The sequence below is a fragment of the Nomascus leucogenys genome, chromosome 6 (assembly GCF_006542625.1).
Source record: "Nomascus leucogenys isolate Asia chromosome 6, Asia_NLE_v1, whole genome shotgun sequence".
NCBI classification, from domain to species: domain Eukaryota; kingdom Metazoa; phylum Chordata; class Mammalia; order Primates; family Hylobatidae; genus Nomascus; species Nomascus leucogenys.
Window position 1 is genome coordinate 47,820,574 of NC_044386.1, and position 21,301 is coordinate 47,841,874.

At 34.9% G+C, this 21,301-nt stretch overlaps 1 protein-coding gene across 1 annotated transcript in view; it reads left to right on the forward strand.

Annotated features, from left to right (window-relative positions):
- Positions 1-20,373, forward strand: part of WDR72 (WD repeat domain 72) — a 211,937-nt gene extending 191,564 nt beyond the window's left edge. Inside the window, exons 18-19 of the mRNA XM_003266945.2 lie at positions 12,173-12,277; positions 17,782-20,373. Coding sequence (XP_003266993.1) covers positions 12,173-12,277; positions 17,782-17,837 — 161 coding nt within the window. The 3' untranslated portion in view covers positions 17,838-20,373. The remainder of the gene's footprint in view (positions 1-12,172; positions 12,278-17,781) is intronic.
- The last annotated feature ends 928 nt before the right edge of the window (positions 20,374-21,301 follow it).

Sequence of the window (21,301 nt, forward strand, 5' to 3'; positions counted from 1 at the left end):
TCTCTGTGATCTTAAACTCATGAAGAGAAGTTCTCTGCAGAGGTTGATGATCATGGTTCCCTGTAGATACCCAGCATGGGAAATAGAATTTTGGTCATTAGACGGGGGAAGGGAGAATCTCTTCCATGGCAATACAATGAGGAAATATTTTAAAATAACTTAACGGTGCCTTGGAAAGGATTTAGAGACAAAAATATATATAAGCCAATAGAACCTTAAGAATTATTGTTTAATAGGATTAAATTCTATGTGTAAATGGTTCTATTATGTAAAAATCATGTTTCCATAATTCAGTATTCTTTTAGAGATCATAGTCTATTCTTACATTAAGATCACAAGAATTATTTTTATCTAGTTAAATTATGACAAATCCTCTTTATTTCTTTTTCCTTTATTACATTAATAAAAATTTTTTATCACCTCCCTCTCTGTAGAATGAAATATCAGTGAGATGGTTGAACATAGAATAAAAATGTATAAAATAGAACTAGAATAATCTAGGCCTCATATTTGGTGAAATTTTTTAAAGAATTTCCTCCCATAGCCCCAGGGAAGTATTTTACCTTTCATAAAAAGAAATAGAAGTCTATCGTGGAATAGGAACTTGGGCAAAACAACAATTATTTAAATATTCAACAAAATTTATTTATTTTCTACTTCTGGTCACCCTGCCTAGACTCATGTATCCATAATACAGCTTTTGAGTACTTTACGTGAGAGTACCACCATTATGGGGTCCATGGAGACACACTTTATATATAAGATACATTTCAGTATATAGAGTGTGTCTGTGGATGTTAGGTGGCATGAATCATAGCAAAGATCAAACCAAGTGCTTTAAAACTTGAGTGACCCTTTCCTTGAACTAATGAAACAGAAATGAGATGTCCTGTGAGAACAAAATTTGTTTTATGCTTGTACATTGAGTTCAGAGAAATAAAATCCCTAGGGTAAATTTAAGTTTATGATTTATGAGGATAAGGAAAAGGGAGTGGAAATCAGTGAATTTCCCCTTCTGTTGTAGGGAGAAGGTGTAATCTTTTGCAACGTGTGACTCATATTATTTTATAAAGTTATTTGAAGGTTAGGAAAGTGAGTGTTGGGAAAATAATGCTTTGGCCTAGAGACATTGCATAATGTGATCCACCCAATGCTACATAAATATTCAGTGCAAATAAAGTAGACTTCTTCAGTCATCACTACCTGGAAGTAAGCTGTCCCACGAGCATTAGACTCATCATGTTAGTGGAGCAAACATATAATCTATAAATTTCCAGGTGTCTGAGATAAGCTAAAGATGACAGAAACTGACATACTGGGTCAGGCCTCTGATTTTCTAGCTCAGTCTTCTGATTTCAGCACCAGAGGTTCCACTGTATAGAGGCAAAGTTATCCTCATAACATCAGCCTCAAAGTCTCAAAATGTGTCTAAAATGTCTTGTTTCCCTATTACTGTACCCCAGCGGGGTAGTCAGAAATGAGAACCAAAGAATGGGATTATAAGTATAACACAGGCCAAATAATTTGCTAAGGAATACAGGAAAGAGGAGAAAAAATAATGTTAACTGACAGATTGATGAAGATTTCACAGAAAGGTGAAATTTCAGCTAAGTCTTCAATAAAAAGTATTTGAGAGAGCAGAGATTTGAAGATTGATGTTAGAGGGGATATCTCAAACTGGGCATCTGCGCAGAGGCACAAATGCAGTAAATAAATGGCGTATCCAGGGGACAGTGAGCAGTCTCATCTAACTGTAGTGATGATATCAGAGGCTGAGACTGGAAGGATAAAGAGAGGGATAGCATCTAGTGAGAAATCGCTAAATGCGAGTTGAGATTATATTGCAAAAGGCCGTGAAATCCATGGCTCCAGAATCTTTCATTGCTGAGTGAACAAAGGTCCTTGTGGGTTTTCTACTTAGGAAATACATGCTGAGACCTTGGTTTTAGGGGTATGACTTCTCTTAGTTTAAAGAATGGCTGGAGGGAAAGATACCTATTATTGGATAATTAAAATAGAGGAGTGATTCTGGTAATGTCAAATAGAAGGAGAGTATAATCATCTTAATGGGTTGAAGGAATGGGAAGTGAGAAAATGACAGTCATAGGTATATGTAATTTTTTAGCAATTTTACAAATATACTCTTCTTCAAATTTACTTTCAGACTAGCGTCTTTGTCTTCTTAATCTCTTCTTGAGATATTCTTATATAAATAAACTCTCCTCCCCATTACTTCCTCCCAGACCTTTGGATGGCCTCTTAAATTCCATTGTCTTCTGCATGGGCAACAGTAGCTGGAGACACACACAGTGTTCCAACTGTGGAGTCCTCATGGGCTTACTTGGTTTTCTTGTAGTTGGTTGATTGTGTTGCTCGTCCCCTTCCGAAAGCACCAGCCTTCTGTTAGCCATTTGCCTACATTTTTACATTGACACAATGTCCTTGAGTCATAACAAATGATAGCTCAGTGCCATGTTCTTATTATGTATACTTAGGGTTATATTAAATTTTTAATTTGTAATTATTAATAATACATACTACTTATACATATTTTTGGGTTACATGTGATATTTTGACATAAGTATACACGTATAATGATGAAATCAGGGTAATTGGGTTTCCATCACTTCAACCACTTATTATTTCTTTGTGTTAGGAACATTCCAATTCCACTCTTTTCATTATTCTGAAATGTACAATAAGTTATTGTTAACTATAGTCTACCAAACACTAGATCTTATTCCTTCTATCTTACTGTATTTTTATACTCATTAACCATCCCTTCTTATCCCCTGCTTCCCATTAACCTTCTTTTAGTTGCCATCATTCTACTCTCTATCTCTATGAGTTCAGTATTTTCTTAGCTCTCATATATTAGTGAGAACATGCGATATTTATTTTGCTGTACCTGACTTATTTCACTTAACGTAATGTCCCTCCAGTTCCATTCATATGGCTGCAAATGACAGAAGTTCATTCTTTTTATGACTGAATAATATTCCGTTTTGTATAGTACCAGATTTTCTTTATCTGTTCATCCACTGATGAACAGTTGGGTTGATTCCACATCTTGACTTTCATGAATAGTGCTACAATAAACATGGGAGTACAGATATCCCTTTGACATACTGATTTCCTTTGTTTTGGACATGTACCCCACAGTGGAACTGCTGGATTATATGGTAGTTCTATTTTTAGTTTTTGAGAAACCTCCATACTGTTCTCCATGGTAGCTGTACTAATTTACATTCCCACCAACAGTGTATCAGGGTTCTCCTTTCTCCACATCCTTGACAGCATTCATTATAGCCTGTCTTTTGTCTAAAAGCCATTTTCACTAGAATGAGATGATGTCTCATTGTAGTTTAATTTGCATTTCTCTAACAATTAGTGTGTTACATATACTTTGGGTTATGTTTCCTCTAAATGTTTCCCAAACTTAACTCCACTCAAATGTGTATGCAACATTTATTCTCATTCATTCTGCCTTACGATTGTTTTCTATAACTAATCTAATTAGTCTAACATTTCACAACTCAGGAACCCTTAGTGTCCTGGAGATTTACCATGCATTTTTCCAAACAATGTGTAAAACTATATTAAGAGAGAGATTTTTACACTAATCTAGGAAACTGTCTTATCTAGAAATATCTATTCATCTCCTACCCTTTGTTTCCTATTTCTTAGCTCTCCAATATGATAACATCTCTTTTGTATGGAACCTAGCTTTCTGGAAATATCATTAGATTATATTTACTAGTTTCCCTTTATCCACATGCATGTTTGCTTTTTAAAACTTGACTTTCTTTAGGTGTGTTTCTCCTATCCTTTATTTATAGATGTCAGTAGCTTATGTAATATCAAATGAAACTCTACTGCTTACCAAGGTCACTTCCATGTTTTCAGCAACCATCTCTTGGAGATATTCGTCCAAATATTCAGTATTATGCAGTGAGACAGCTTGAGAATTTGAGAAGGCATCTTTCTGTTATTTATCTCTCAATAAAACTAATACTTTTAAATGAGTGGCTACATTGAGATGTGTGACAGTAAGAACCAGCTGATGCCAACAGACCACCTATACTTTGTATGTATTGTGTAAATGCATATGGAGGGTGTGGGGGTGTGAGAAAGTGATAACTCACTACTGATTACATTATCATATAGTGGTAAAATACTTGTTAGCATCCAAGCATATCTTTCTTTCAATCTCAATATGTTTTTAAGTAGCTAACATACCACTTTGATGTCATTCAAATAAAAATAAGTCACATTCAGAGTAACTCAGCCTAATGATACGAAATATGGTAACTCAAACATGTTCTTCCTTGCATCCTTCTTAATGTTGACAAAGAACTAGAAAATGGAGACGTAGTCTAGATAATGTGATTTTCTTATTTTCCATTTCCTATCTGGGAGATGAAAGAGCTCTGACACTTGACTAACCATCTGAGACAAACGCTCTCCCTTGAGATAGAGATGGCTGTCAGCTGGGAATTTGAGACTGCTTGCCAACCATTCTCCCCACACCGATGGTGGTGTCTTCGCTTCAGTCTGCGGAAAGGTTGCTGCTGCTACGAATTCCAGTGCTAGTGCCATTTAACAGTTTTTTTCTCCTACTGATTCAAGAGGGGAATGTTTTTTGGTGCTTTTCCTTGGTTTAAATTGCCCTGTGATGTGAATCCTTATCTTAAGTTCATATATAAATCATGTTTATCTCTAGTCTCAAACGCTAGCATGATGCTCTTTTGATTGAAGGGTCTCTTTTGTTTTCCTGGCCTCCTTCTAAATTTTCAAATACAAGCTGGGAAGTTTCCTATAAATTCTTCCTAGAGTTTTCCCTTTACTGCCTGTTCTTCAATTTATCAATATGTGGGTATCTATTTGTTTTCTTCTTTGGAATGTATTCCTGCTTTCAACTTAGTATTTTCTTGAACTTGTGAACAGTAAGTAAAATTAATACATTTCTGTATTTACCATGGGATTTGGTCCTTAAAAGAAAACAAATGACTTTGCAGAACCTAAACTGCATAAAGAGTGTGAACTCATTTCTATACATTCTTAGAAATCATTCCCCACCCTACTTCTTTTAGTGATGAACAGATCCTTTCAGATGTTTCTGAATCTCTTTTTCTTCATTATCTGTATGTTATAAAAACTGGAATTGAGCTTACTGATTTGACCAATTAGCTTCTTGTATCTAGAAATTCTCTTCTTTACCTAATTGTAGATAAATATAAAAAATAAGAAGTAATGTTTCTTATTTTTTATGTTTATCTACAATTAGGTAAAGAAGAGATTTACTTAGTAATATTCAGAGACCAAAGTCATGGAAATTATTGAAATTTTCTTTAAGTGTCTGCTCATCTACTCACCAGCTGTCTCCTTGGAACACTGCTTGCCACAAAAAAAATGGTTTTCCCAAGGAGAACATAAAGAAATCCAGGCAAACCTCCCAATGGGAACTCTTAGAATTACCTGGTTGGGAGTGAGGAAATGTAGCAGGAGGAAGGAATGCAGTTGTACCATTCCCTGTTACTCTCCTTTTCTACTTCCCAACCTACACATTTTCTCTTTGTAATACTCCCTCCATCCTATATCCCTATAATCTGTTTCAGATTCTGAGAGTTTAGATAATTTGATTTGAGTTGGCTTTCATGCCTGGCTTGACTAAGACAAAATGACTTCATGGACCCCATCCTTACATATAAAAGGAATAGAAAGAGTTGAGAGTATACTGATTCTCCCTTTGGATTGAGGAGACTGTGAGTCCACAGGAACACACACTGCTCCATAACCTCGTCTATTTGTTCAACAATCATTGAGAACGTCCTTATCGCTGGGAAACTGAAACCAAGAAGGAAGACTTTCTCTTTTAGGAAAATGCCAATCTTCCTTAATTCAGAAAGGGCCTCAGAAGTCCTCATTAGTTCCACCACTAGTGTAGTAGCCATTTACCCTCTTGGTATCCTGTTCAATTGTATACTCAGTAGTTGGTTGGTCTTGGATTCTTAGCTGGCAGAATATTTGAGTCTCAAAGCTGGAAGGTATCAAAGAGGCTGTGTACTTCAACTCCCTCATTTTATAAAGAAAAGAACCTGAGTTTAGGAAAGTGAAATGGCATGCCCAAGGTTACACTATTAGGAGCAGAGGTAAGATTGAAACCCAGATCTTCTGGTTTAAAGATGCTTTTTTTTTTTTTTAACAATAAAACATATTCCCTCTCTGGGAACTCATAAGTTCATCTCTTTAATGAAATTTTTGTATTCTTTTTTAAATAAATAAATAAATAAATAAATAAATATGGGCTAAACAGTGTGGAATATTATTTTCCATCCAAAAATAAGTCAGACAGGGTTTCCTTCTTTATGCAGACTTCCTGTTGGCATTAATAAGAAGTTTTTGGACATTTTTGATTAAGCTTGAGCTGTAAACCCTAGCTAGACCTTGAGATTTTTCCCTTAAAACTGCAAGTGAAATTAATCACTGATTTTTAAAAAGTTTTTATTTGTTTTACTTCTTAGGAATCCTTGTTAGCAATGTCACCCAGTCATTTGATAAGTACTCTTGAGTACTTACCTTGTGCCTTGCATTAGGCTAGAAGTGCAGTATCTGCTTGCTTATCAGCCTTACTGAGGCAACCCATTGCTCAAAGTCCTGAATAACAGAACAATTTGAGAGGAATACAGCAATGTTTAAATAGATTCAGTAAGCAATTGATAACCTCTTTCTCATTTATCTTCCCCGAACTTGGCTGGATGGTCTAACCATACTTCTCACCTGTGGAAGTTAGCTATAGACAGATTTTTCCCCTAAGCCTAAATAGTCAATAATTTAATCCTCTCTGTGTGTATTTAAATGAAATAATAACTTAAATTCTCTACATCTAGGTAAGAATACAAAAATAACAGTTACTCTTCACAACATTTCGGAAAATTCATTTTTTATTAGTTGAAAAATAGATCCTCTTTAAAGCGATTCATTCTACATAATTCCATGTTAGATTACAACTGCAGGAAGATGGAAAAACACATAAGTCTAACCTTAACTCATCTTGCTAAACTTGTCTGTAAAATAGTTATTAGTTATAAAGAAGCATTAGATACCTAATTTAATTGGGGGCATTTCTACATGATTCTTCCCCAATTTCCAGTTCACACTGAAGAAAAGTAAGCCTAAAGTCTAATGCGGTATGTAACTATTGCTATTCAAATATAATCAGGAAGTCCTAGCACTTGATTATCTGAATAGATACTCTTAAAGTAAGGGTGATGTGTACACAGCTCTTTAGCCAGATAAGTTTTCCTGATAAGATATCTGTCCAGAGAGATGCCACTTGTAAACTGCATTTGGTCATCTTTGTTTACAAATTTAGTGTTACCACTTAATGACTTTTCATAGATTATGCCTCCCTCTGATTTAAAATATCTTGCAGTCTTTTGAGATCTGCCAGTATTGCATTAATATTTTCTTCTACCTGAATTTTATGTAGCTTTTCTCACTTCCATACTTCTAGAATGCTATCTTTTCGTTTATTTTATAGTGATTCTTTAAAATTGGAGAGAGATCTGAATTATAAAGCAGGATGGTATTCAACTCTTGGCTACCATATTGAGCTAGTAGCTTTGAACTCAAATCTTTGAGTTCTTTTTCACTGCTTATTTCACAGGCCTGAGCTATCTTTTAGTCTTTCGTGACCTCTGCATCCTGTACATTATTTTTGTGCCCCTGATTAATATGTAATTAAGATTTTTGTTTGGATTTGGTCTGGTACTACAGTGGTTTATTCTATTCAGTTGCCCAATATTTCAAACTGCTCTTTTTATTAATGATTTTCCTATAAATATCCTCATTACTTCCAAAAAGCCTATACAGATGATGAATGAGATCTATGTTTAAATCATTCATAAGTCATTGTATTGAAAATGTTATTTAGGACTGCAGATTTTATTCACACTGTAAATTATACGGTTTTTTCAATGGGCTCCATTTCCAACAGCAGTTGCCTAGCTTGGAAGATCCAGCCACTGTTTGTGGATGTGGATGGAGACTTTTTTCCAGTGGCCACTCTCTTGCTGGGGATGTGGCAATGTTTCTGGGGGGAGTTGTTCACTGCCTAGGCCTAGCCCCCTTTAACAGCTAATACCATCTTTCTGCAAGTGATGAGAACAGGAAGAAGGGAATTTTTAGAGGAGAACTGAAACCAAAATAGAGAACAGAGCAGGAGGAGGAGTATTACCACTGATGGCCCTGCTACCACTTTTCTAATTTTAACAACAAATCCTGCTATAGAGTCTTCCTCATACTATCTCCTGAATTTCCTCTTGCAGTGTTCTTGAATATGATTTAAAAACTATTGATTTCATCTTGTCTTTGGCCGAACAATTCATTTCTGTAGGATCTAGAAGAATTACACTAATAGTTAAATGCACCATAGTGAAACACATCCATACGAAGTTCATAGATTCCTTTCTTATCTAGCTACCAAAGATATTGCAAAGATATTTAGAACACTGGCCCTTCAGTCGTCAATATTTTGAGGCATGTGATGAGTAAATGGAATAGCCTTACATCTTTCAGTGGCAGAACTGTCAAGAAGAGTTTGCCTTTTTTGCCCCTTACCTCCAAATGTGGACTATTTCAGAATCCATTACAGAGGAAATAAACAGTTGATTTTAAGCTAAAGATAAGTCTAGCAACCATTTGCATTATATTGATGTCAAAAGTATCTCTCTGCCAAGCTCTGAAATGCACCTTCAAAAACTACTGAAAATATCTAAGAACTTTAGTGATGAGCTACAAATGGACTTTGGTATTGATAAATAAAAGTCAATATGTATAGTAAAAGGACAGCTTACTGTGATAAATGGGCCCACCATCAGTAAACATCAAATTATTGACTATCTAAAGCAAGGAAAAACCTGTCTATAGCTAACTTTCACAGGTGAGAAGAATTAGCTAACAACAGCAATTTAGAAAAAGCTCAAAGAGACATGTAAAGAGAATTCATTAAAAATACATACCAAAGTAGGCAGCAGCTTTAACAAATATATCCGCGGCACTAGGCTAATGTGTATCTTTGGTCATGCCTAGGTTCACACCCTTTTCTTTTGCCTTGAATGAGCTCCCTTTGGGTTTTCCACATTCCTACTCAAGGAGGTCTAATTCAAATTTTACCTTCAGACTACTCTGTTGTAGGGGAATTCTCCTCTGCACTACTAAAAACCATGTCCCTCTTAGAATGTCGTCTCCAGTGCTCCTACTAGTTACTTTTCATCATACTTGAACTAGAGCACAAGTTGTATGAGGGCACATTAAAAGTGCCTTCCTGTCTTTACCCCTCACAGTCCAGCACAGAGCTCTACCCATAATAAACACTAGAGCAATATTTGTGGATTCATCATTATTGAAGTGATTCATTAGAGAAGCCTTGGTCACACATCGTGTCAGAGTTCAGTGATGAAACATCACAGGAAACACCCAAAAGAACAATTGCAAGGATTAGCCTATCAAACAAACAAAGAAAAAGTAGACTGGCAGTAATTAACCTCTCCAACGCCTGCTATTCCCAACTGGCAGAATGTGGCTATTTCTTCTACAGTAAATTTAATTGGATGCCCTAGGAACTACCCAGTAAAAATGACAAATCTTGTATCATTTCAAATTTGGAAACTAATCTATAACCAAGTTCAGTATCTGAGGAATAACCATCTTTATTTCCCCTCCCCCACACAAGCCACACCCTCCAAAATCAGAGGTGGAAGCAAAGTAGTAGCATGGTACCTACTAATGTGAGTTTAATGAAGATCATGCAGCTAAAACTACACCTAACTTTCTGGCCTTTTTGAGGGGTTTGTGATGTCAGTTCATTCTGGGACCACTTAGTTGCCACAAAGAATGGTTGCAGACATGTACTTTGTCTGATACCATGTCCTCTTCCTCTGTGAGGTCCCTGATTTAGAACAGTATCTTCTGAATATTTATTTGGTGCTTGATAAATATTTTTTGAAGGAATGAATAAATGAATGAATGGAGGAATGTTTTAAATTATGAAAGAATAGTGTGTTGGATGGCAAGTGCAATGCATTTGCCCAAATCAATAGAGGTGCTACCTCATTGGCTTTTAGTAATAGATTTAGCTATATGATTTATTTCCTTTTATAAATACCAATGTAAATATTTCAGAATATTATCAAGTAAGATATATAGAGATAAAAATCATTAAAGTAGGCCAGGAAATCTTGACCAACATAATGGTATTCTGAATGAAACTGATACATTTAACTATACCACTTAAACATTTCACAAAAAATCTATGGATTCAAAAATAATCTGTAAGTATGACCTAAACTGAAGAAAATTAAGAAAATTAATCTCAGCTACATCAATAACTACTTAGGCCACACATCCTCTCCTTCCGTGTCACACAAACTAACCCACATCACCATTTTGCAAACATGCATCCTTGGTCTCAAGTTGGCCTAACAAAGAAATTGAACAGATCCATTGAAAAGATAATTGAAAGCACATATCCTCTTGGATCAGAAGGACATTTAGCATGGTACCTCTGCATCATTCATGTGTTCATTCATTCATTTCACAGGTCCTTCAAGAATACCTTCTATGGCCTAGACACTGTTGCATATGAAGTCCACAGAAACATATGGATGGAAATGAAAAGATCAGATTTATTATTGAAAATAGCAATTTCATGCTTTTCTTACATTTTGTTCCCAAAAAAAGGTTTTAGAGAAGTAGTGAATTCTAACTATGCTGGCACTTTGATAGAACAGAGAAGTCATATCTGTGTCCTGAGAGAGTTGGTGAAACAATCTAGAGGGAATATTTAAACCAGAATCGTGTTACTAGTCTTCTGTAAAGTTTGTCCATGTGGTCTTCAGGTTACAAACATCAGTGCTATGCACACTCCATTAAAATAAGTGGAGGAGTGTGCCAGGTCTGAACACTACTAATGCTGCCTGGACCTTGGGTGGGACACCATTGTGTCACGTACCAAATGTGTGAAGTAGCACAGTCTCAGCCTCTGCGTTGCTTTCTTGTCACCTAACAGAGGTTTAGAAACTGTCCAGGCCCACTCCCCTGTGCCAACAAACATATCTTATGTATGATTTGTAAATATATATTTTGTTTATTGCATTTATGGCTTATAAATACTTTGCATGTGTTATCAAATCAGTAGTCGTGTTTACCACAGCAACTTGTAATAAATAAAATTCCATTGTACTCAACAGTATCCATATATTTAGAACGTTTGGCTTAATCGTTACCTAATTTATGCTATTGCAGGCTTGTTTTGCTTTATTTTTTCACTGAGCTTCTTCATGAAGACAAGGCCCACTTTTTCTGACAAATATTTTCTAGAACAAGTGTAATATGGAAATATGTTACTTCCTGGAGATGGCATAGAGCAAGTATTACAACTTGTGGAAAAATGTGGAAACTTCAGTCTGTTTCTCAAACAGAATTAGTGGGTACCATGGGTTTATAGAAAATTTTAGACTTCTGTACTAGCTTCCATTTCTGGTCATAATCCTACTATATCTCATGATAGGTTGTCTGGAGACCTACCATTTGAAACAACAGCCCTTCTTATTATAACTTTCAGTGTATATTCATGCTACATTTTAAAATTTACTTTTTATAGTACTAGTTTTTTTGGTGTTTGGTACCATAGTTTTTAATTTAATGAAAGAGAGCCAAAATGCACACAAAATGTTTATTAGCTGTAATTTGTGCAATGAGAGGAACCATTGCCACCAGTACAGAGCTGGTCTTTCTAATTGACTAGCCTGATGTTCTTCTCTCTGTGTTCTATTGCCGTTAATTAACTATATTGTTTTAGATTTATGCATTAAAAATACGATTTCTACTTCGAAGAGATCACTTTGTTACTTTGTAGCTTTTAAGCTGATGCCGTGAACTTATTTTTCTTCTAAGATAAAGTCACATCTATAGATTTTTCAACTAATTACATGTCTGCCAATAAATACTTAGAGGATACATTTTATTTCAATTTATTATTTGTGTTTACATAGTGTGTCCCTGGAAATATCTGTGGAACTGAAAGGAAATGTTTTAATGGTATTTGCTACTACTTTTTCATCCTCTCTCTTCTCTCTCTCTCTCTATCCTTCTCTCTCTCTTTTAATAGCTCCAGTCAGTCTGGTCAAGCATGACAGCAACTCAAACTCGGCAAACTTCCAAGACGTGGAGGACATGCCTGACAGATGTGTCTTGGAAGAGTCTGAGAGTCCAGGTGAAAGCCATTTAAAAATAGTCAAGTATAAAATGATAAATTTGACACAGCTTTGGGATCCTTGGAAGGGGGTGAGGGGAGAGGACATTGTAATGCTGTTTTCTCTTAGCAGCTGCACTGTCAAATTAATGGTCACCTCCAGGGGTCACAGTGTGGAGCTGTTATCTTTTCCTCTTTCATCAAGAATTCAGTTGGAGGAAGTACAAAGGCTTTATGACTGAGAAGGGAAGCTGACACTATTAGTTCATTATCATCAATTTTAGGCTAAATGGTTAATAGAGCCAGAGATTGGAAACTGTAGAGAAATGTCAACATTTTAAATATTTCAAATAATGGGATCTAACAAGGGGGGAGCGGAAGTGGACAGACGGGGGTGAAAAGAGAAATTGTCATTATTACAATTCTATTTACCTTTCTAGAAACAAACAGGACTGTAACTGGGATGAGAGGATTTTAGCATGATGGTAATGAATACTGTCAAATGTTTAGGGAAAAATAAAGTCTAGAAAATAGTAACCCTTCTCTCATGCAATAAAAGCTATTCTTTGTCAAAGTTACTTATTTGTATATATCCTTCATAGAAATAAAAGAGAAATATACTAGAAGGATATAGCTAGAAACACTTATACAAGGATGTCTGTTTCTATTTTTGTTTCATTTTGAAGTACGTCTCGCCTTAACAACTAATTAATTAGCATCGAAAAATCTTGTAAAAGTCAAATGAACATTCCTGGATAAATACAAAGTTATAAGGTGCTAGAAGGTAACCTTATTATCATGAATGAAAGAGTTAAATATCTCCTCCACTTAATATTTGTGATTCCTGTTTTATCTGGCTCCTGTGTACCCTCTACCCTCTCACATCTTTGTGTGCTGATCCATGTATCATATTTTTGATTCATCCTCTCTGTGGCCTGTCAGCTTAGTTAAGAGATTTCCAAATCTTGTAGCCTTCGTTGACAGGGGGGCAGCTGCAAACAGTCCCCTGATCCTTCCCCAAGGAGAGCTACTGAGATTTAATTTTCAGCGAAAGGTGCAGCCTGCAATCTATGTCAGGTCCCCTAAGTCATCTCGGAACCCCAATAGGCGCAATGGCGATGGCATTGTATATCAGTCCTCTTCACTCCACCAAGATTCCTCCGAAGATGGACTGCTGCCGCGTACCTGTTCTCAACCACACTTCTGCTTTCGGATCCCATGGAACTGAGAAATGGCATCTTTAGCAATGACAGAAATGTTTAATGAGCAAATTAACCCCACCCCCTGCCATAATAGCTAAAAGAAAAATGTAGATGAGTCTCACTCTAAAAGGGAGAGGGTAAATGGTAGTGTCAAATTTCTATAATAAAAGTTATTTATCCATTACTTTTAGTTTTGACTAATTTTGCTGAATTTTGATTAGATTTTAAAAGTGTCTTAATACAGTTTTCTGTTACTCATTTTGTCAGGCAGGTAAATCTGTGAATCAAGTTTTTACCTAAATATCTATTGTTTTTGATAAGAATATACATCAGCTATATATCATTTCAAAAGTAGAATAAATTTCCATCATCCCTTAATATGAATGGAATGGGAGTGAGATTCAAATATAACATTCTCTATCTGATTGATACACACAAAAGCATTTATCAAGAAAGAAGGATTAATTAGAAAATATAGGTGCTGATAAAGAATCTTAACTCAAAAAGTGAGTACTGTTCTATACATCAGACATCATTATACTGGTAATAAAGAATGAATTACTCTGGCTTTTTCCTCTGTCCATTCCTGCATTTTAAGACATCTTGCCTTATAGGCCTAGAAACCTCTGGAGAGTTCACTACTGGTCTCACTGCCTTCCACTGAGAATTTGTGGCTTGGTTGTCATGGAGACATCGTATTTCTCCAAGAATTGCTCATATTGATCCGTGGCCAGGAGTAAATGGCCAAGCCAGTGTGAGGAATAAAGGGGGCTGGGCAGTCCTATGAAATGACCAGGGCTTGTGGGTTGGAAATAAGCTCATAGCAAACACTTAGCTAAAAAGAAAGAAGCAGTTTTATTTTGTTTTAGGATTTCTTTCTGCACTTTGGGCCATTGTCTTCTTTCGCTATGAACTGAAAGAAACTTGTTAGTCACTTGTCATGTCAGATCTTCGGTGCTTGTCCTGACACAGCTGTCAGCCTTCCAGCTCTGCACAGTTCAGGGACACACAACAAAGAGGCAGTGACATGAATTATTTATTGCTCCTTGTGTGGATAAAATTCTGTGATAAGAAATTAAGACACTTCTGACAGAGGTGCTTGTTTAGTAAGAAAGATTTTGATGAGAGAGTGTTTCCTTGAAGCATGAGTATTCGATGGGCAAAATTCTTAAAATTGAACATGGAGGAAAATAAGTTTTATGTTTCTTATGTGAATTTGGTGGCAGAGAGGGATGTTCTTGAACTATAAAAAATGACTTTCCACTTCTCAAAGCCCAAACATTAACTTCAAAATATCAAGTCTTTCAAAATTTAGGGGCTCCAAAACCATAAGCATTACTCTAGTGGTTTAGTTACCTCTATTTACTACACATGAGTGGTGTTTCTCTGGAAAATATTAACTACCTCAGTCAGAAGAAGAAACAAATTTGGGGTTTTTAGGTGGTGAAATTTGGGAAAATGTCCTCGAACCAGAAGAAGTGCTTCAGTAGCTAAACTTACAATTGCATTAGTGTATTCCTTAGTCATTGTAAGGAAAAGACTGCATTTAATTCTGAATGCCCATTCTTACCATTTTCAACTGGAATGTTTTCACTCATTTAAAATTCCTTTTAACATTTTTATGTACATGCAAAATCCCCCAGTTACAAAGCTGAATGTGGTCAATCTTCTAACTTTAATGGATATTGAACTTACATGGTTTTATCTATGCAATGCTAAATGACTAATATAATTATTACATCATTTTAATGAATAGATCAGTTGTTTGAACAGCATATAGAAAATGAAAAAAAGTATTTTTCCATGCAAGCACAGTTCAAGTATATTGCTTTATATATTGTAAATTCCACATAAACTCTCTTCTTTGCAAATCCTGTAAACATCATTTTACTTTAACTCTTCTGGTTTTATATTGTGAATACGAACGTATTTTCATAGGCAGAAAGCAAAAGGGACATTGAAGCGCAGAAAAAGTTTCTGGAAAAAGTGAAGTTGATATTTAGATGTTGATAGAGAGTTTTAAAATGTCATTAACAAAGCCAAGTTGTTTGAATTTATATAAAATAGAAATAACCACTTCGTGTATTACCTCTAAATACAATGGGCTTGAACTCAGTATGTAAATTGCTTATTTTTATATTGGCATCACTCCTTCTCCAGCACTGAATTGACTAGGATGACCCATTTGTAAATGGGCTGCAGTCTGCATATAGGTCACAATTTAGATGCCTTGTGGAGTGGTTGTTCACCTGGTCTCTAGAGCACTCAACCTTATTCATCCTGCCATTGTGATCTCTTTATGGGTTCAAGCTGTATACCCAGGTGAGCGCCTGGAGTCCATTAAGGTAGGCAAAGCACCTTTAGACCAGAGCAGTCCTGTTCCTTTGACCCTGCTAGTGAACCTGGAGGTCTTGTCTGATAGGGAAAAGTATCTCTCAGCAGTGTCTTTTCTTTGGAATAATTCATTAGCAAAGAGTTTTGACTCACAGGTGAATCCCAGATGGAAGTTTCTGGCTTAGACTCTGTGAAGTCTACTTGCTCCTTCACTGGCATTTATACCTTGCTGAAACCTGTGGGAATAACTTTGATGTCTAGTAATAGAAGCACTGAGACAGTATCATGAACTTTCAGCTCCCTCTTTTGAGATTTTAGGGCCATTAGGCTTTCTTTCTTTGGCTCTTTAAGGCCTGGTTGCTTCTGAATCTGAAAGACGTTACCACAAAAATAGTTCAGTGGAGCTTTTTGCTGGTTAACTTCTTACTGTTTCTTTTACAGTGATTAAAGCTTGTGTTTCATTCTTCAGAATAAGTTTTTAAGGATTTCTAGCTCCTCATCTTTAAACTCATTTGATGATAGGAAATTTAGTGTGACATTCACAATTTTTTATGACAGTGTTAATGAGAAACCTTAAGCCTTTGTCACAATATTGGCTTGGAAAATTAATAATTTTTCTTTTTAGTGCACTAGAAACAGTGCGTTCCAAAGTAGCTTCAGCTGAAAATAATAGTGACAAGAGAGAATTAGAAGTCCAACAAAATGCATTTACGTGTTTCCACATCATTCTGAAGTAGTTTATAATCAGTATGCATTCTGCCATTAATAGAACACTTTTGTGGTTTTTATAAGGCAGGTTATCTATGTAGATCTTTATACGTCATTGTCAATCAATATTACATTTGCATGAGTCTGATGACCAAAACTAGATTTCTCACAGAGTTTCCAGGGGGATAATACTATATTGTGAAAAGCCAAGGTGGAGGTTTTTCTTTTTTTTTCTTTTTCTATTCTGGCTCATGAATCACCAGCAAAAATCAGGTAACAGAAAGTAGGACAGATTCAGGACTGGAGTGTTGGAGATAGCTGATGATGATGCATGAAGCAGAAAAAATGTGGAATGTGTGAGCAGCCAATCAATCATGGCCATCGAGAACACACTTCTTATGGTTAGTGCTAAAAAAAATCTAGAAGAATTAAGAGCAATTCCAGTAGGAAGATATAAGCACTTTCTTCGGGTAGTTTTTAACAATATCACATTCTTAAAATTTACCCAAAAGCAAAATTCAAGCATCAACATATTTTTTAAAGAATGCAAAATTATACATTAATACATACACACACACACACACACACACACACACACACACACACAGACGCACACAGAGTTAGTATACAGTATTGGTTTAACTAAACCATAGTTTTTGCCAGTAGGAGTGAAAGTTACTATTCATAGACATGTCATTAATATAAATGTGTTTTAAAATAGTTATTAAGGAACAATGTTCCAATTAGTTTGGTAGTCAATTTGATTTTAAATGAGTGGCTTTTTTTAGCCTACAAAGACAATCATCCAAGTAGTCTGAGAAATAAATACTTGTTTGATTCTCTAACTCAAACAGTATTTCAACTAATAAATTTTGACCCTAAAACTGCAGTTGTAGATTTTTCTAAGAACAATTAAGCTGTTTGAAATTTATGGAAATTTACTAATTTCAAACTAAATTTTTCTTGTAGAAAACTTCCATCTTCCTTGGCAGTTAAAAAAATCCCCAAGCTATTAATAATGTGTGCAATTAAAGTGTATTTACCTACTTTATAAGACAAGTATATTTTTACTATATTAACTTGTCTTATTTTAGGATGGAAAAGATATGTAGAAATTATAAGCAGTACCTTTCTTCCTTTCTTTCTTTTTTTCTTATTCTCTCCCTTCTTCCTTTCTGTATCTATTCTTCATTTCCTCTCTCCCTCCCCTCCTCTTGGTCTTTCTCTTTTTTCTCTTTTTAGATTTCACCATATAACCCAAGATATCTGCTTTTTTCCTAGGTGAGCCAAGGCATCATTCATGGATAGCAAAGGTCTGCCCCTGCAAGGTGTCCTAAATGGAATCTCATCAGTAGAAGCTGAATTTGGACAAATTAAGAAATCCAAAAGATGCCATTTGTTTATTACTGTATAAAAGCATTGTTGTTATTGGTCAAGTTATTAGGCTGTAGTGGATTTGCTAATACTTCAGCCAACATGTATTAAAGTGATTTTAATACATGCTGATTAAAATGCAATACATACTGATTGAAAATATTCATATTCATCTAATTTTAGAAAAATATTGTCTAGATCATTCTCTATTCCTGTTTCTTACTTTTTCTGTTAATATTTCCAACAGGGAATGCCAATCCACAGACACAAATTTAATACTGCTTTAAATTTTCTCCTATCCTTTTAGTCCCTGAATTATATAATAAACAATGTTAAAACCAATGTAGTACACAATACTTACAAATTTGATGTTGCTTCAAGGTATTTAATCTAAAATTTTACCAACTTTGATTTGTCTGGTTAGGATATTTTGTTTTAGTGGATATGCTTTAATTCAGATCAATTACTGCAGTAAATCTCATCCCTAAGCATGAAATGTTGTCAACAAAAAACCAGTTCCATTTAGTTATCAATTAGCCCAAATAATTGATACAAAGTATAACAGTGACCAACCTTGTACTGTTGAGTTAATTTGGACTTCTAATGACATTGAGGCTAATGTCTTTAGCTAAAGGTTGATCTTGTTGGCCATATAGATGTGAACTAGGGAAGGGGAATCAACTTACGGCATATCACAATTGATCCTTATTAAGTATAAACTCTTGTAGGTCTTTTCCCAGAAAGAAGCTTGACTAGCAGGAATTCTAAAACTAAAATATATCAAACAGCATAAATAGGAATAGACATAAAGTGCTCTTCTATTAAAGCCTTTGGTGATCTGATTTATTTACTATGATTTATATTGTACAGTTCCTTGATTTACAGAAAATCATCAAATATTATTAATCTACATATCTTATGTGTATAAATATTGCCTAATCCATAGAAAAAAGGATGTAAAGTATTAAATATATGATATATAGCTATATCTATCTATCTATGTATCTAATAGGGAAGTTCAAGTCACTTCAATTGAAGAAACACATCTCTGAGCAAAGGAGCAGCCTCAGGTCCTATGGTGGGATGCAGCGGACAGGGGAGGGGGAAATTAGAAAAGAGAACTATATAATTGAAAAAGGGATATAAAGCATTAAATATATGATATATAGCTATATCTATCTGTGTATGTATCTAATAGAGAAGTTGAAGTCACTTCAATTAAAGAAACATTTTTGAGCATGGGACCAGCCTCAGGTCTTATGCTGGAATGCAGTAGACAGGAGATGGGGAAATTAGAAAAGAGAACTATGTAATTGAAATGATATGGGCTGCACCCTTAAGGAACTTATAATTAATGATGATCTGAGTAAACATACCAGGACAAAGATGTCAAATGAGTATGACTCCCTTAAAGTAGATTAAAGTGTGCATTCTTTGTTGTCCTAAAATATGATTTTACTGCTTGAAATTACATTTGAGTTGAACTTTAGAAACTAACATAGTGTTAATATGAATAATCATGGAAAATTATTATCCTTTGAAAACTGATAACTATATTCCCCCTCCTTTAGAAACAGTCAAAAGCCACTTCAAACAAGTTTCAAAATAAAGGAAGGTAGCAAGTTAGGTGATGGATTATATTTTCTTGCTTGTTGTATACCGATTGTCAAGGTCATTATAAGGACTCCCAAAAGCATTTTGAAGGATGGCAATATCAAATAAGTGTATGTCCTCTCAAATGAGGCATTTTTAATTGTTAAAACCTATTTGGACGCTCAGGTTATGATATATTTATGAAAAATAAGCTTCATTATTTTTATAGCTACATCCTATTATTCCCTTTTAGAAACAAGAATAACAATAGGTTTTAATAGTTGCCATACTTAGCATTTATCAGGTCTAATGAAACCAATATTGAATCTCTGATAAATATTTTCTGATGTTACTAGCTATAGGAAATTAGAACTGGCACAACCCTGACACTACTAAATGGAAATATTAGGATTTTTCAGCATCACATCTTAGAATCTCTAAAATTTAAACATTCATGTTAAATGACTAAAGTTTGCTTTTATCAATATGAATTCTGAAGGCCAATATCATTAACTATGAAAGCTTTTAATTCCTAAAAATAGAGTTTTAGAGATATTCAAGCAATGCTCTCCTAATATCCATACGCAAGTGTGTTTATGACACAAATTCACTAGTCTGTTTAAAAATGATTTCTTTATATTGACTGGTGTTCCACATATTTCAGTAATTTCTGTTATGAGAGGACTTGAAATAGCAAATTGCCACACAGTTAACTGGATAGACCACGTACGTGGTGATCATAACCACTTGGTACTACACCCAGAAACTCAAAGTTGTCTTTCTCCTGATGAGATATGGGTGTCCTTTTGTACGTCTAGCCCTAGGTAACCAGTGGAGTGATTATATTAGCAAATGTGTTTGTATCCAGAGTCTTCCTGTCATTGTAATAAATAATTTATTTAAAAATTTTATCTTGTGTTTCTTTTTTGGTAATCATCTTGGTGATATTTATGAATATATGTGTGTGAGTGTATGTGTATATATATATATATATATAGTATATTCCCCAAAGGAATACCATATTTTCATTTGCAAGCCTTGATTCTTTGACTTGCTGTTGAGTTTCACATTGCCTCCATTGTATATTGCAGGAAAAAGTATCTGGAAAGCATGGAGGGTTAAGAGCAGAGGCTCCTCGGCAGTGTGTCCAGGCCGTGTGTGCTTGCTGTGCTTGTCAGAGCCTCATTCCCTCCCCTGTGTTGGAGAGCTTTCTCACAGGCTCATCCAGAGGTGCTAGAAAGCAATCTGAACACTATTAAACACTTCAAATATAAGGAAAAATGTATAATGTTAGAAACACACAGTTAAAAAGTAGCCCCAGGTATCAAACATTCTGTTACTATTTTAGAAACTAAATTAAGCCTACTTTGAACATGATGGTATTAGAAAAATGATAGAATACAGTTTGTTAAATATTAATATTCTATCTTTAGATGATAGCATTTGGTGACTTTTATTTCTTTTCTTATACATTTTTTCCAGTGTTCTGTATTTTTAAAATCCTTTTATAATTATTATAATGAACACTTTAGAAAAGATACTACTTCTCTTCCATCCTTAGAAGGCACATTATAATAATTGAGTATTTTAAAATTAAATTTTATGCCATATGTTTAAAATGAAAGTTCAGGTTACATTAATTCCAATTGATTTTAAAGCCTTATTTTCACAGAATGGACTCATTCAATTTTTTAAATTTTATAATCATACATTTTGATTGCTCAGTTATATAAAAGCAGCGTTATAGACTCCTTTATTCTCCACAAAATGTTGTCTTATATGTAAAGTGACAAAAGTTGTGTTTAATTTCCTAAGAAAGCCATTGCTTTGTAAA